Below are 17,388 nucleotides of genomic sequence, written 5' to 3'. Positions count from 1 at the left end.
AATGTAGTCTGGAAGGAGTAGTTTTATTTATCTGAGGATCTGTTTCCTTGTTATTAAATGGCAATGTGTCTAACGCCTCTGCCTACTTCAGAAACACCTGAAGGTCTATGAGACATCAAGCTAAAAAGCTCGTTTTTGCTTTTTACACAAAGAGGCTTAATAGACAAAATAGAGTAACATGGCAGACAGCTCACAGACATATCACATCCTGCTTAAAATCCAAGGTTTCCAGAGTGAGGGAAAGAGGACCAATCAGAGACTCTTGTACAGTCATTTCCTAGGTAACACTTGAACTGACAAACAAATCCTACTGTAAGCAGAAGATGGAAAGGATAAGCCGCCCGTGCTTCCAGAGGTTTACATGGTTAGCACCCTCCAGCCCATGCCACCTGCTGGCACTTCATGGGTGTTTCTGGCAACTGCATGAGATCAGCTGTGGTTCCGCAAAGGCTCCTCTTGCTATCTGCCTCTGGTGACAGCTGTTATATTTAGCCTACTATTTACACTTTCCCCTCTTATCATACACTTTGTCTTCTTCTTATTGTCTACAGCATCAATTTTAGCAGTGAGGTCAACATCTCAAGTACTGAGTGTATGTGTCACAATCAGGAAAATAAAACCTCACTTCACAGCACCTTACAATATTTAGCCTACAAGGATCTGAGCAGAATTCCCATTTGGCTTAGCAACGGGAGATGGTTTGTGGCCAACCACACTCCCTAGGTGCACCTGAACTGCACATACTCAAAGTGTACACCTTGATTAGCATTAAAATATCTTAATTATGATTCATATAATTAACAGACTAACATATCTGTAACTGTCACCAAAAGCCAGAGACTATTTCCATCACCCCCAAAAGTTTTCCTATGATTCTTTAATAATTCCTTCCTCCCTCCACCTCTAGCCTCAGGCATCCACTGTCTGCTTTCTGTCACTATAGTTTGTACATAAAATGTTAAGTAAATAGAGTCATACAGTATTAAATATATACTCCTTTTTGCCTTGCTTCCGGTACCCACTTCACTATTTTGAGACCCACCCACATCACTGCATGGGTCAATAGTGTCCTTCCGCCACTGAGCAGTCTTCCACTGTGTGAATGCACCACGACTTCTCTGTCCACTCACCTGTTGACACACATATGGGCTGTTTCCAGATTTTGACATTAGAAATTAAACTGCAACAAACATTTGTGTAGGAGTCTTTGTGCAGATATACATTTTCATTTCCCTCGGGTAAATCCCTAACGATGGATGGCTAGGTCCTACACTAAATGGATATTTGACTTTTTAAGGAAACTGGATTGTTTTCTAAAGCAGCTGTCACATTTCACTCTCTCACCATCACAGCCTAAGAGTTCCAGATGCTCCACATAAATTTTGGGTTTTGGGGGTTTATATTTTATTTTTTAATTTTGGATATTCTAATGGATGTGTGGTGGTTTAATTTCTAATCCAACAATGACTACGGTAATGTTGAGTATATTTTCACGTGCTTCTTGGCCATGTATCTTCTCTTGTCAATTATCTGTATAAATCATATAAGTCCATTTTCTTATTGGGTTGTTTGCCTTAAGCTATTCTTTACATATTCTGGATACCAAACCTTTGTCTGATATATATATATATGCATATGCTGTCTGTGCTATCTTGTCATTTTCTTAATGGTGTCTTGGAAGAGCAAAAGTCTTTTATTTTGATGAAGTCCAATTTTCAAATTTTTTTTTTTGACTTATGGTTCAAGCTTTTGGTGCCATATCTTTTTTTTTTTTTTTGGGGGGGGGGAGACAGAGTCTCACTCTGTCACCCAGTCTAGAGTGCAGTGGTGTGATCTGAGTTCACTGCAACCTCCGTCTCCAGGGTTCAAGCAATTGTCCTACCTCAGCCTCCCAAGTAGCTGGGATTACAGGCACCTGCCCCACCACGCCCAGCTAATTTTTTCATTTTTAGTAGAGACAGGGTTTCACCATGTTGGCCAGGCTGGTCTTGAACTCCTGACCTCAGGCAATTCGCCCATGTTGGACTCCTGAAGTGCTGGGATTACAGGCGTGAACCACCGCGCCTGGTCTTTTGGTGCCATGTCTAAGAAAACTTTGCCTATCCCAAGGTTGCAACAATTCTTTCTTTAGTTTTCTTCTAGAAGTTGTATAGTTTCAGGTTTTACATGGAGGCTTACGTTCCATTTTGAGTTAGCTCTTGAATAAGGGTTGATGCCCATTTTTGTCCATATGGCAACCTGGGTGATCTAGCACCATTTGTTGAGGAGACTTTCCTTTCTCCCATTGAGTTACCTTGGCACCTCTGTCAAAAACCACTTGACTAGATACGTGTAGCTCTATTTCTGGATTAGATATTCTCCTTGTGTGAGTACGTCCTTAGGAGTACAAAGAGAGTATCAAGTCCAGAAATAGACCTACGCATATCCCCCACCGGACCTGGGTGCTGATGAAAGTGGATTATTAACAGACAGAAGGGAGGGAGAGTGCCACCCCCCGCACCCCACACACATTCTCTCTCCCTTCCATCTGTTAATAATCCACTTTCATCAGCGCCCAGTTCTATTCTGTTTAGAAGTTGGTAGGTTCTTGCTCTAGGATAAATGTTCTTGCTCTGAGGAAATGGAACTATCTTGTCTTGAGTAACAAGAGTTAAGATGGTACTGACAGTCTGGCACAATCATTTCTGCTTCTCTGTGCTGTGCTGAGGAGATGGTGATGGGCAGATGTTGAGGGCTGTGACTACATATGATTGTTTTTAAAAACTATTAATTAATAAAACTCCCAAATTAAACTCAGAGTTACACATGACAGCATGTCATACTAGAGGATGAATCTTTCCATTGCTGATGGCGGATCTCAGAATCATAGGTGATGCTCAAGAAGGAGCCTGCAGCATTACCCATCCTGAGCTGAGAAGAGCGCCCCTGAAGGCTTTTCCTGGACTGTTCAATACACCTAATCTTCTAGAACTAGAGGCGCCAAAAGGCCCACCAACCTGCCTGAAGCCTCTCCTCTACCCCAACGGCCATGATGTAGCCAACATTCCTTTCATTGTCATATGCTAAGTACATTCGCTACATCTTTTTATTTTCTTAACCATCCTATACAGAAGTTACCATTATTATTTCCATGTTACAAAGAAGCTGAGGCAGAGAAAGATTAAATGGCCAGTTAGGACGTGGCAGGGTTGGGCTTTCTCCTGGGCATCCTTAACCTCTATGCACCGGGGCCCCCAGGCACCCACTGGTGCCAAGAGAACCCTCAGGAACTCACTCCCACAGGTGAGGCACTTGCTTCAGAAGACCCCCAGTAGACACACTGACTGCGTGGGCAGCAATCCTGGGACACCGTTCACCTGGGCACCCCCTTTACTGCTGCTGCCCAGGTTCTCCCTCTGTCTGTCTGTTAAACGTTTCCTGCCTCCAAAGGGACGCCATGAAGAATCTACTGCCAAGGCAGGCTGAGGGAAGGCGGGGATTGAACTTGGATGTGTCAAAAGGGAGGCAAAGGAAAGGATGAGTGTCTTCAGAGAACACTTTCACGAGTGGCCAAGTCAGGGAAGGGGCTGGAAGTCAATACCTGGGAAGGTGGCTTGGCCACAAGTGGCTAGGAGACACCCGAAAAAGAAGGCATGCGTGCAGAAGCCACATTTCCAAGGAGGAAAGGAGGAGGGAGCTCAGAGAGTTCAGGTTGGGAGAGGAGAGGTCCTGAGTGGGAGAGAAGGATGAGTGAGAGGACAAATGGCACGTTGTATTGAAGCCAAGGGTGTGGGGAGAAGGCAGGCGAAGCTGTCTCCATCCTCCTCAAGGCAAAACTCAGAAAGCGAGATGATAAATGGCTGAAGAACGTATCAATCACTCCTGACATGCCAAGCTATAGGCTGAATGCTGAGCACGGTGCATACACAGAAGCCTGCGATGAAAGAATCACAGTCCCCGCTGCAGGTGGGAAATCCCTGAGAAAAGTTCTTGGCTGGGGCTTCCAAATTGTTACACAAAATTCTGAGAGGCCACTGCTTTGGCCTGAGCTCCTGCACTAGGCCCCAACTAGACCAGACCAAACCAGAATGGAGTCGCTCATGCTAAATGCCACATAATCAAACTGAAACTTTCAGGAAGCAGACAGATCCCAAAACAGACTATTTTTTCCTGAAAATGGAAGATTCCAGTCTACCTAAGTTAGTGTCACAAGAAAGTCCCCTCTGCTTTAATTCATACAAAAAAAGTAATTTAAAGTAACCCAATGTTAACCAGTTTGCTTTTCTTCTATTTTTGTTTCCTTGTTCCCACCGCATGAAGCCCACTATTCTGCCATTGCCCCGGGAAGCTCCCATCCTATGTTACAGAATGGAGGATTCCCCGATTCACCAACTATGAATAGAAGTCGGTTAGATCTATAACAAAATTTGTTGCAATTTCACAAAATCCAAGCCTTAAATATCTTTTTTTTTTTTTTTTTTTTTTTTTTTTTGAGACGGAGTCTTGCTCTGTCACCCAGACTGGAGTGCAATGGCACAATCTTGGCTCACTGCAACCTCCACCTCCGGGGTTCAACCGATTCTCCTGCCTCAGCCTCCCAAGTAGCTGGGATTACAGGTGCCCGCCACCACGCCAGCTAATTTTTGTATTTTTAGTAGGGACGTGGTTTCACTATATTGGCCAGGCTGGTCTCAAACTCCTTACCTCAAGTGATCCGCCCGCCTCGGACTCCCAAAGTGCTGGGATTACAGATGTGACCCACCACACCCGGCCCCAAACCTAACATATCTTTGACAAGAGTTCTATTTCCAGTTTTGCTCATGAGCGTGGAATGCCATCTGAGGCTCCTGTGGGAACACCAGCGACCTCCACAGGTCCCGCAGAGCCAGCCTGGCCTCAAGAGCAGGATGCACCAGGAAACACGTGTTGAATGGATGCACCAGTGAACAGAAAAAGCCACCTTGCCCGAGCCACAATCCACGGTGACCGGAGACGAAATGACGCTAACTACTGCAGGGAAACGAACCACTGAGAGGGGCCCCCTTTTATCGCTGGAGGGAAGCTGCTTGGTTCTAGTGAATGGGAAGGAATTTCAGGCAAAAACTCAGGGAGGAGACAGACAAGGAGAACTTGGAAGGGGAACCTTACTAATTAATTAAGACAGAGAAAACAAAATTTTGCTAAGCATCATTTCTGACTTACAACACAAAGTCCTATTTCCTTTCTTCCTTTTCCCTCCTCCTTTGCTCTCCCTATTCCTTCCTCTTTCTACCCAGAGACTCTCATGTAAACAGGACACAAAAGTATGACAGAGACCACAGGTGCACACAGAACCTGTGGCCTTCTCTGCGGCTCTGCCTGGAAGTGCCTCCTCTTCCTGCACCTCCTCCCACAAGGCGCCTGCCTTGCCCACAACCTCCCTTCCTTCATATGTCGCATGGAGTGTCTGCTTACTGGGGAAGGTCCCCACATACCTCCCCCTACTCCAGGCTTGACAAAAAAGCTCCTCTGTGTTCTCATGTGATCGTGTCTATTATAACTGTTATCACTACATATTTAATGCAGCAGCTAATGAGTCTCTCCCCAACTGAGCTCCTTGGGAGCAAAAGCCAAGTCCTCTAAGAAGGGCTTTGCAGTGCAATGCAAAAACTCTAGGCATTATTGCTATTTGACTCTGAATCCCAAGTGCCTAGACAGAGGGTTGGTCTGGAGATGAGCAATCAAATGGTAGCAATTATTAGTATCAACATATGGTCATGTATTATTTATTGCCAACATGTGACTGCTTATTACTCTAATTATAATGATAATCAGCATTATTGCCACATGACCACTTAAGGAGCCTGGGCCCAGACACTGGCCAAGAGCCCAAGGTGAGGAGGTCACGGTCCACTCAAGGCAAAGGGCACTAATGAGCTGGTCATCGATTAGGACACAGAGAAAGTTCAAGGGCAAGGACAGGACTCCTAGAACCTTGGCTTCAGAAACAGTATCATCTTCCTCCTTTGTAAAGCGTGCGACCCTTATAAAGCATTTCTACATTCATTATCACATCATTTGCTTCTCACAATTCTGTTGTAGAGTAGTGGGTACTGTGTCCATTGTCATCATGAGGACACTTGCTCAGAGAGGAAGAGTGATTTGCTAAAAGTCACTTGGCCAGGGAGGGGTGGGTTAGGCCTAGAGCTCGGGTCTTCCAATGGCGTGTTCAGCATTCCCCAGGACACTGGCCCAAAGAGAGCTGCAGCTGCCTGAAGCCCAACAGAGAGCAATACAAGCTCCATCCAGGGACCCCACAAGGCCAAGCATCAGAGAAGCCACAACTGGACATGTTGAGATGGTGCTCAGGAGCCGAGTCTGAAATGACCTCCAGACACTATCTGGGGCAACTTGATTAGCAATTCAGAAACTTCCAAAGGCAGACGAGCAGCCGCCGCCACAGAAGGGCTGTCCTCTACTGCCGATTCTCCTAACTGTTCATCTGATTCTTATCATAAGCCTTGGACGGAGGTGCCATCTACATTTTACCTAAGAGGAGACCCAGGGTCAGGGTGACGGCATCACTTGCATGCGGTCACACAGGTAAGAAGAGGCAGAGAGTGCCACACCTTGGGCAGGTGCACCCACGCCCAAGGCCTCCCGCAGGCTCAGCAGCTTCACTCCAGCACCACCCTCCATGTGCCTCACACATCCCACCCTCCCCTCATCCCACACTGTCCTGCTGCAGCCTCCACCGATGCTTGGTGCACTTGCATGTGGGCTTTCTTTCGGTTTTTTTTTTTTTTTTTTTTTTTGAGATGGAGTCTTGCTCTGTCGCCCAGGCTGGAGTGTAATCTGGTTCAAGTGATTCTTCCGCCTCAGCCTCCTGAGTAGCTGGGATTACAGGCATTCACCACCAAGCCTGGCTAATTTTTTTTTTTTTTTTTGTATTTTTAGCAGAAATGGGGTTTCACCATGTTAGCCAGGCTGGTCTTGAACTCCTGGCCTCAGGTGATCCGTCTGCCTCGGCCTCCCAAAGTGCTGGGATTACAGGCATGAGCCACTGCACCCGGTTGGCATGTGGGCTTTCAAGAGACAAGGCAGTGCCCACTCCCCCCAACCAGTCAGCAGCCAGAATGAAGGGGCCCTGTGGAAAGGGGGATAGGTGGCAGGAGCAGCCAGAAAGGCTGGGAACAGGAGGGCCAGCTGGGGGCCTGCACATCCTCCCACTTTGGGACAGTCCTCGGCAGCGCTGCCCTCAGGAGTGTGGGGAGCAGACAGACAGGAGGCCGGAGCCAAAAAGCCAATGGGCAGCAGGGTCCTAAAGGCCCCATAGGCCAGGGCCAAGACAGCCCTGGACGAGGAGACCAGGTTCTAATCCAGGCTCTGCTGCCACCCAGCTGACGACCTCAGGAAGATCTCTTCAGCTTTCAGAGCCCCTGGGTCCTCAAGGAAAGGAGAAGCTCACCACCTGCCCCTTCTTACCACAGCCAGGCGCGACTGGTGGGGTAAAAACAAGAAGAGCGAGATACTGCTTTTAAAACAGCCCATATTAATATCCGCATCCCTGTGGAATGGTTAAGACATCATAAAGATAGACTATTTTTACTTGTTAATTAAAAAAATATAACAATAACTAAATTAAAATGATGCAGTCAGGGAGGCAGAGGGTCAGTAGTGTCAAGGATTTCTGGAACCTGCTTATTTTGATTAAAACTATCCTTTCATGCTAAAATAAACAAAAATAAAACAGCCTATTGGTAAAAAGAAAGTACTATTACTACCATCGTGGCACAGGCCACACATGTCCCGGCTTCCAGAACTGCAGTTTCAGAGACGGCTCTGTGGAATCTGTTTCATGAACCACCTGCAGGTTGGGAGGCAGCAGCCTGCGGCCATTTGCCCACACAGCCCTGGAGCAGAGTTCCCAGGTCCTGTTCCAGGTCCCCAGAGAGCCGGCTGGCCTGGTTGCTCCAGCAAAACCCTGAGGGGCAGGAAACAACACTGAGGCTCAGAGTCAACCAACTTCACAGTTGGGAAATTCCAGTTGCACAGCTCTCTTACTCAAAACTTACCCATTCCTGCAATTATTCCCACTCTGAGCACTGTGCAGCGAAATCAAAAAGAAAGCTGCCAAGGGAACAGGGCTGGGGAAGGGAAGACACCGTTTCTGACAGAATCTACAGTCACAACTGGACAAAAATCCCATGTAAAACGCAGTTCTGCAGCTGAGACTAAGGGGGAGGTGTCACTCGGAGCTAAGTCTGTGACACGGAGACCCTAAGCACCAGTGTCCCTGGTTTCGCCCAGATCCTGGCCTCACAGCCTGGTTTCTGCAGAAGCAGCAAACTCCTCGTGTGCAACCCGGAGGCACACTTTATTTAACCTGCGTGAAATTATCCACCCACTCTCAACCAGAGTTTTCAAAGATGTTTAATTAGTTGCCAATTTATCTCACATTAAACATAGGTTTCCACTTCCTCTTTAACACTCGGAAGACCTGCTGATGAGTCTTCCGTATGGCCCACATTCCAGCAATGACAACTCCAGAGGAGGCCAGGCCCTTCATCCAGGCATGCACACCTCAGTTGCCACAGACCCGGCCAGTTTCTCCTATTTTTGCTTCAGAGCTGGCTTACAGGCATTTGAGTTTGTGACTCCTATTTGAGATGAAGCATTGTGCATAAATGCACATTTTGGATTACTGCAGGCCAGAGGTAGGGGGCCTGGCTGTCACCTGTTGGCTTCTACAAACCTCTAGCGTACAGCAAGGGAACAAGAAGACCCAGGATGGAGACACGGCCAGCCGCCACCTGGCGGCATTTACCTGGCCCGTGGCCACTCAGCCCTCAGCCGAGGAGAAGGCCTTCCCCTCTGGAGATGGGAGCTCACACAGCTTGAAAGCTCCCTAGTTAACAACTCTGAAGGCTTAAACAAAACCACCAGCAAAACCATCTTGTATCGCTTCTCCAGAGTTCTGATGAGATGACCATAAACGGGTGTGATTTTTAAATCCCACACCAACAATAGATGAATGGATAAAGAAAATATAGCATATATATACAATGGAATACAATTCCACCATAAAAAAAGAGTGAAATCCTGTCATTCACTACAACACAGATGTAACTGGAGGTCATTATGTTAAGTGAGATAAGCCAGACACACGAAGACAAGCATCGTCTGTTCTCATTCATGTGCCAGCCAGAAAAAGGTGATTGTGTCAAGGTAAAAAGCAAAACAGAGGATACCAGAGAGGGAAGGGAGGGACTTGTTAAAGGAAACAAAATTACAGCTAGATAGGAGGAATAACTTCTAGTGTTCTAAACCATTACAGGATGACTAAATGATAATATATTATATAGGTTATAATTCTATAATATATAACATATTATATAGCAAAAGGGGGATATCGAATGTTCCCAACACAGAAATAATAAATGTTTGAGATAATGGATATGCTAATTCACTAATTACCCTAATCTGATCACTATACATGGTATGTATCAAAACATCACTATGTACCCCAAAAAGATATATTATTGTCAATTTAAAAAAACAAGTAAAATAAATGTTTACAATCCCCTACAATGCATCAACGGTGCAGAGGGTATGGGTTCTGTAAGGACAGGCACAATCCCGGAATCTTCAGCCTCTCTGAACCCAGGTGAGGCTGGGTGTCAGACATGCACACCTTGAGGGGGAATTTAAGTTGGTGAGCTGCTTCTCTTAAGAGCCTTTGCACTGTGGGATAATAAGAGATTGCTCCCAGTTAAAAGTGGTTCAGCTGTCGGGAGAATAACAAGGAGAGCCGCTACAAGGGCCGTGAGCACAGCCAGCCATTCCCTATCACGTGAGCCCTGCTGGAAATTAATTTTTAATGCCTAAATAAATGAATGTGTCAACTGGCATAGTGCAGAAAATTCCCACCAATAAACACTTCTCAGAGTTGAGGCCTATTTGCAATGCCTATAAAACGTAGATGTTTCCTGACTGACATCTAACATGTATAATCACACTTGGCACCGTCATATTTTACCTAAGGTTCAGATTCTGACTGAGTGAAATGCAGGCTAGCAAGTCTGAGGGAGGAGAAGGACGTGACAGTCCCATATGCCAGGCAACCAGGGAGACTGGTAAGTAGGAGATGAAGAGCACAGGACTGTAATGAATGGTAATATCTGCTCGAGCTATCTCTGCTTCTGAAAAAGACTAAATACTACAAATAGGTACATTCCTATCCCCATATCCATTTTTCCTCCCTGTCACTGAGATGTTAGAGAGTAAGCACTGGCCAACTATGGTGATAAATCACAGTGAAAATCCTGGGGGATCATTAAAGGGATGACTCTAATCATTTACAAGGGAGTGAGAAAAACAACTTAAAGCAGCCACTTTCACTTAAAGCAGTCACGTTCTACTAAACGGAGGAGAATGTCTCACCTCATGTTCATCTTCCCTATAAAAACACACATACACACACATACATGCAATACATCACCCCAACCAGGATTAACATCTTTCTTCAAAAGTAAAATTAAAGGTCTAATCATTTTGGTCTTATATCAGATGGTGCATGTAGCCAAGCTTACATCAAATCATATCCTAAGAGGACAGACCAGATTTTGCATTCAAATTTCCACTGCAACTTGTACACAGAGAATTATTGTAATGGCAGCATCTTCATCTCCTGGTAACCAAATCAGTTGCCTGCCATGAAGACTGCATGATAGGAGGCTGTAAAAATATTTTTCTCAGCACTCATAAGGGGAGGGAGGGAAAAGAATCAGAGTTCCAGTAATGACTCTCACCCAGAGGACAAAGTAGTCAAAGACACATTTTAATATGAATTTGTGTCCTCCGGTTTCAATATCCCAGTGTCAAGTGTGCCAGAAAACTTAACGTGAATAGATGTATGTAATGAATTGAGGTGCAAAGGAAAATAATTCTTAATACTACGATCATTGAATGAACACAGAACAACAGATACAAACAACACAGACTGGATCACTCTACTTCACAAAAATAACCCAGTTTCTCTTTACAAAAACAAAACAAATCTTGCTTTAAAAATAGTGAAAACAGCTAAGGAGAGGCACACAGTACCCAGTCCTAGCTCACCTATCTGGAGTCTCTTCACCTTGCCCAGTGTTTCTCTCCACCAGGTCATTCGCATCCCTGCAACAAGTTCTTCTGACCCCCCAAAATGTTGTCTGTTCCCTCTCAACGTGCCCGAATTCCCCCAGGAACCCTGCGGTGAGAGGCAGCCCAGGGTCCAGCACTGGCAGGAAGGACTGTTAAGGAAGAAGGAGGACCTTACCACTTCCGGGAGCAGCCTCGTTGAGAGGTCATGGATGGCTTTGACCACTATACATATGGATGACAGAAGGAATATCACCCCCAAGATGACACAGGCTCTGCAAAAAACAAAACATTGAGAATCTTAACTGGGAGAACTCACACTGCTGAAGAGTCCACACAACTGACAGAGACAAAGACACAATCTGGGAATGAACTCAGTTGTAACTTGCCACACCCCCAGGGTGACCACCCACAGTCCAAGGATTGACACTAAGTCACCTCTAGGAGAATACAGTTCAGAGTTTGATCACCAAAGTCAACCTCAGGGAAGAGAGGTCACCATCCTACAGAAGCTCACAGCATCCCATGAATGCTGGCATGGAAGGGTCTTCACGGCCGTGAAATCTTTCTCCCTTGCCTGGCAAATGGGATGTTTCATTCCTGCTCAGACGGGAAGGTACACGGTTTAAGAGCAGAATGGAGGCTCTGGCATGAGACATGCCAAGCTCTACCATTTACTTAACTTGTGTGATCTTGATTATTGTCTCTCTTAGCTTGATTTCCTCATCTTTCAAATGGGAATATATTCCCTACCTAAAGAGGAAATGAGACAATGCACAAAACATAAAACGGGAAGTCATTACTGTTAGCTTAAGCAAAGGAAAGTCTACTCTGTCACTTTTGGATATGACGTGATAGACACCTTTGCATTTTCCCAATGATGAAAAGGAGAAATGATCTGGTAATGACAAGACAGGAGTTTGCAGTAAGATAGAGAAACTCTAAACGGCAAAAATGAGGGGTAAGAAAGGAGATGGTCAACCAAGACACCCAGCACAGGCAGAGGCAGGAGCAGGTGCGCGGTGAGGCCAAGGTGAAGTGAGAGGACACACAGCTGGGGATGTGGCGTGGGGACTGGCAAAAAAGGCTATGGGACTCAGGACATAGGAAAAGTCTCTGACAACCCAGACACAACAAATCTCAGGATGGAAAAATGAAGAGTGATGGAAGATGAAGGTAGGCACAAGGAAATGATAGCGTTACAAGGGTTAAAATATCAAATGAAAATGAAGAGGGAGAGAAAAGAGAAAAAATACACGAGTGACTACAGTGAGGTTTAGATCATTCCTGTCCCAGCTTGACATCACCATTTGGCAGCCTCCTCAGCAATCTTGCCCCAACTATCAAACAAAATCATGTTTTATTATCCACCTTGGAGTCCCCTTCTCTGGACTAACACATGGCCCCAAATTGCTCACCTAATTTTGAGGTGAAACCTACTTATAATCCCAGTAAACCTGTGAACAGACCCCATCCTCCACACTTAGGACTGAGGAATAAAAGCAGGTAAGCAAGGCTGCTTGGAGTCCACTCAGTCGGCTTCTAAGTCACACGGTGGTGTGGGTTTTAGTCCCTCAAAAGCAAAGACAGAATAATTGCAGGTTGAAGCAAAACACAAAAAAGAACAGAGATGGAAGGAAAAGGAATGAATGGGCTAGGAATCAGCACAGACTTGAGCAAAGGAATACACACACGGATGACGGAAGGAACATCACCCCCAAGAGACACAGGCTCTGCAAAAAAATGAAACATTGAGGATCTTAACTGGGAGAACTCCACACTGCTGAGAGTCCGCACAATTGACAGTGACAGGGACACAACCTGGGAATGGACTCAGCTGTAACTTGCCACACCCCCAGGGTGACCACCCCTAGACCAAGGATTGACAGTAAGTCACCTCTAGGAGAATACAGTTCAGGGTATATTGACTTTGACCAGCAAAGTCAACAGGGGAAAGAAGTTGCCATCCTACAGAACCTACGTGAATGCTGTGAGCCATGTGGCCCCATGATCCACCAGGGGCAGAAGAGACAACTCAGGCAGTAAGTAGGTGCTAATGTGCTGCCTCTGTGTGACAGCGCGCCTGGGGCTGGGAACCACAGTCTTAACATTGGAATCAGGGACAAACAGGGGCCGTGTTAAAGTCCTGGAGGAATGAGGTGAACCTACTGGAGGGCCCTTTAGTGACTCCATACTGGAGCAAGAGCAGGGGTTCCTAGGGCTTGGGGAGCATCACTCCCAAAGCACTTGCCTCCTGTTTGGAAGACAGTTCTGGCCCAGCTGTGCTAGGGACCTGGAGTAACCATTCCTCCCTGTGAGGCATGTGCCCTGAGAGGTCCCATTACAGGAGAAAGCCTGAAATCAGCACAGGCTTCCGAGGTAAGTTCCCGCAATGTGGTTCTTCCCTCCATTCACAAAACTCCTGAGTGACTCACAGAGACGCCTCTTTCATTAACCCTTTCAGGTAACTTCAGTCATCAGCTCAGCACTTCCCAGCACTGACAGGACATTGTACTCCCCTGGGGAATTCCTTTTATTTTTTTTTTTTAAGTTGCCTGGACACCACTGCAGTTCCTAGAGCTAGGTAGGGCCCTGTCCCTAGGAAGCTTCCACTGCGAGGTGAAAGCACAGAACTCCCTGGAACAGAGGCTGAGATGGAAGCAACATCTAAGCTGGGGAGGCAGGAAGGGGGTCTCGTGGAACCTAACAGGCCTCGTAGTGCATTTGTTTGTCAATCAGCCTTCCCTCCCTGAAAATCAAGTAGGGTGGCCACAACTTGCGTGCTAGGCTCTACAGGCACTTTGTCACCATATCCCCAAGGGAGCTTCCATCTCCGTACTCCTCTGGGGGAAGGAAGGAACAAATGCCTGCTTCTGACAGGGAACAGTGGTGATAATGCAGGAACTGCCTCTCACCAGCTCACTGCAGCCATGCCTCCATCCCGCACAAAAGGCAGATATGGATTCTGTATGGATTCTGTGTACATTTACCTAAGGAGATGAGTACGAAGGATGCAAGGGCCTCGTACATAATTTATTGCTTACCTAACTTTACTCAAAATTACACTATAAATTCTGTAAGGGCAAGAACTACATAGCATGCAGCAAGTACTCCCGCAGGCAGCAGAGGGGATCAAACACCAATGGATTCATCCCTGACTGATCCATAAGTCCCCCCATGGAGTCTGAGGAGGCATCAACCATTTACCACTGGGGATGGGAGGAGGAAAGAGACTCCCGATGCTTTAGCCAAATGCCCGTGGAATAGTCCACGTGGTAAGGCAACTCTGAAATATAATGAAAATCAAAAGAAATTTGTGATTTGGTTTATTAAAGTTGCATTTCACAGAATTGTAATCCTATTTTCTTCACCAATATACCTCTGAATATGCTCCAAAATGTTTCAAAAACTCATTTGCATCTTTTAAATGTGTTGCAGATTCAAAACCCACAGTCACCTCTCCTTCGACACTGCTGGGAGCCTGTGTGTCAGAGTGTCTCCAGCAGCCCAAAGCAGCTATTATTAGCAGCGGGCACGGTGCTATTTTTTAACGTTTTATTAATATTTATTGTGTTTACACAGCAGCTTTCTCCTCTAGCACTCAGAGCTCCACACATCAGCTCATCAGTCCCCTGGAGGCCACTCACCAGACCCAGGTTTTTGTTTTTCTGCTATTTTATGGATAAGGGGTGGGGAGAGAGGCGTTTTATAAACAGGAGTGTTTAAAAATGCAGGAGTCAAGGATTGGCCAGCTTCCCTAAGGTCACTCAAGGAGTCTGTGAAGTCTATCCAGAAATAGAATCCCATTCAACTGCCTCCCTCCCAGCAGCCAGCCCTGGTCAACCATCCGGCCACACGAAAGCTCTGGGCAGCCACGTCACATGCTCATACCACCACTGCCCTGGGTCTAGTGGTCTCCAGGATGCTGTGAAGATTTGAGTCAGGAGCAACCAGTGCAAATATGACTGCTTCTTGCATCTGCAAGTGTGAGCTGCTTCCAGGCTTGGCGGACGAGAGACGGGTTGGGGGGCAAAGGGTAATTGCCCCATCAGCAATCCGTGGCCTCAACCCAGAAAGGCTGGCCTGGCCAGTAACAAGAGCATTGAGGAACCAGGTCACTAAAAAGAATACAGACTCCTCCCTCCTGCCCCAACTCTGGGGAAGAACTTCACGGATCAGAAAGAGGCAAATGAGCTGCACCCCTTCAGCATAATCCGCCAATCAACCCAGACTGAAACCAAATTTAAATTCCCAGCTGGGCACGGTGGCTCACACCTGTAACCCCAGCACTTTGGGAGGCCGAGATGGGTGGATGACCTGAGGTCAGGAGGTCAAGACCAGCCTGACCAACATGGAAAAACCCCGTCTCTACTAAAAATACAAAATTAGCTGGGCATGGTGGTGCATGCCTGTAATCCCAGCTACTCGGGAGGCAGAGGCAGGAGAATCGCTTGAACCTGGGAGAAGGTGGTTGTGATAAGCTAAGATCACGCCACTGTACTCCAGCCTGGGCAACAAGAGTGAAACTCTTGTTTCTAAATAAACAAATAAATACCCACCGGATCAGTGGTTGTCACAGTGTGGTCCCATGAATTAGCAGCACCCGCGTCACGTAAGAACTTGGTGGAAAAGCAAATTCTGAGTGAATCTACCCCAGACCTACTGAATCAGAAACTCTGGGGATGTGGCCCAGCAATCTGTGGTTTAATAAGCCCTTCAGGTGATTCTGATGGACACTCAAGTTTAAGAACCACTGAATAGGCCAGGCGTGGTGGCTCACACCTGTAATCCCAGCACTTTGAGAGGCCCAGGCAGATCTGCTTGAGGCCAGGAGTTTGAGACCAGCCTGGGCAATACAAAGACCCCACCTCCACAAAAAAATAAAGTAGCTGGGCATGGTGGTGTGTGCCCGTAGTCCCAGCTATTCAGGAGGCTGAGGCAGGAGGACTACTTGAGCCCAGGAGGTTGTGACTGTAGTAAGCCATGATCGTGCCACTGTACTCCAGTCTGGGTGACAGAGAGAGACCCTGTCTCTCTCTCTCTCTCTCTCTCTCACACACACCACACACACACACACACAAAGACACACAATGTCCGAAAGGAAGCAATGGTTAACAAGTCACTTCAAAGAAATGATTAAAGGTAGTTAAAGCCTCCTTTTTTTCTATTCTGCTAAAGGCTCCAAATTGTTAACTGTGCACAGTATTATAAATCTCTAGAGGCATCAGTTTTTAATTCTGAAATTATAAGGGCAAAACCTACTGACAGACACTCATACACAAAATGATGTCAGATAGAAAGTTTGGCCCCTTGTCAATTGTAGGTTTAAAGGCCTGTGGCTCACATTAAAATAGCCCGAGTCCTAGCCTACAAATTCGAGGTTGCTTCCTATCAGATCAAAAAAGCCAAACAAGAGAAACTTCTCCAACCACCCTCTAATTTACAACAAGATCTAAACACAAAGTAGCCCTGGTGATTAACCAATTCAGCCCACAGTTTAACGTGTAATTGTTTTATTTATCATCTTTGACTCTGGTCTCCAAAGCATTTGTCATCTGAGACAGTGCTCAAATGTGAAGCAAATAATGAAAAATACAAGAGTTAAGTGGTGTGAGCATATAACACAGTACTTATGGCTGCACAATTCCTAATGCTGGTTTGCTCCAGCTAAGCCCTCTTTCTCTCTGTGTGTTCTGACATTTCAAACAAAGCCACAAAGGAAGCTCATCTTGGAGGCAGGATAAAAGGAGACAGTGAGCAAGGAATGGCTGTGAACCATTCTCTCCTCTCTATCATGGAGAAGCCAAACCGGCAGCATCTGGTTAAGACTCCACCCTTCCCTCAATCCGTCACTATCAATGCCTCCCTCCTCTCCTCCTTCTGGAACTCCCCCACTTCCCTTCATGTTTGTACTCATCTTCACCTCATTCCTCCCCTCAACTCTCCTGAGCTCCAGCCCTTCAACCCCTCTCTCCATCCATTTCCCATCTCTCTCCTCTATCTTCAGCTTCATCTACCTGCTGTGTTTCTGGAGCGGGTGAGATTGACTTGGACCAGGGACAGTCACTCAGACCACAGCTCTCCACGCAAGCACTCCCTACCCTCTCCATGGTGAGAGCCTCCACTTCCTCAAGTTCTGACCATTAAAACCTCTCCTTCCTCAACAAATGGCCTTTGGTTGACATCTGTAATAATACACAAGTTGAACAGAACCCGACCAACTGAAATCCCACTTAGATAGGACTTTACTTCTGGCATCTACTTTAGGGACAAAAGTCAACATGAGGA

General features: G+C 46.3%; 1 protein-coding gene across 1 annotated transcript in view; it reads right to left on the bottom strand.

Moving 5' to 3' along the window:
* TMEM163 (transmembrane protein 163) overlaps positions 1–17,388 on the bottom strand; it is a 260,485-nt gene that overhangs the window by 35,558 nt on the left and 207,539 nt on the right. The window contains exon 5 of the mRNA XM_033231704.1: positions 11,279–11,375. Within this exon, the coding sequence (XP_033087595.1) occupies positions 11,279–11,375 (97 nt within the window). The remainder of the gene's footprint in view (positions 1–11,278; positions 11,376–17,388) is intronic.

The sequence above is a fragment of the Trachypithecus francoisi genome, unplaced genomic scaffold (assembly GCF_009764315.1).
Source record: "Trachypithecus francoisi isolate TF-2019V2 unplaced genomic scaffold, Tfra_2.0 Lachesis_group13, whole genome shotgun sequence".
In the NCBI taxonomy this organism is placed as follows: Eukaryota; Metazoa; Chordata; class Mammalia; order Primates; family Cercopithecidae; genus Trachypithecus; species Trachypithecus francoisi.
This window is presented reverse-complemented; position numbering and strand designations above follow the sequence as displayed.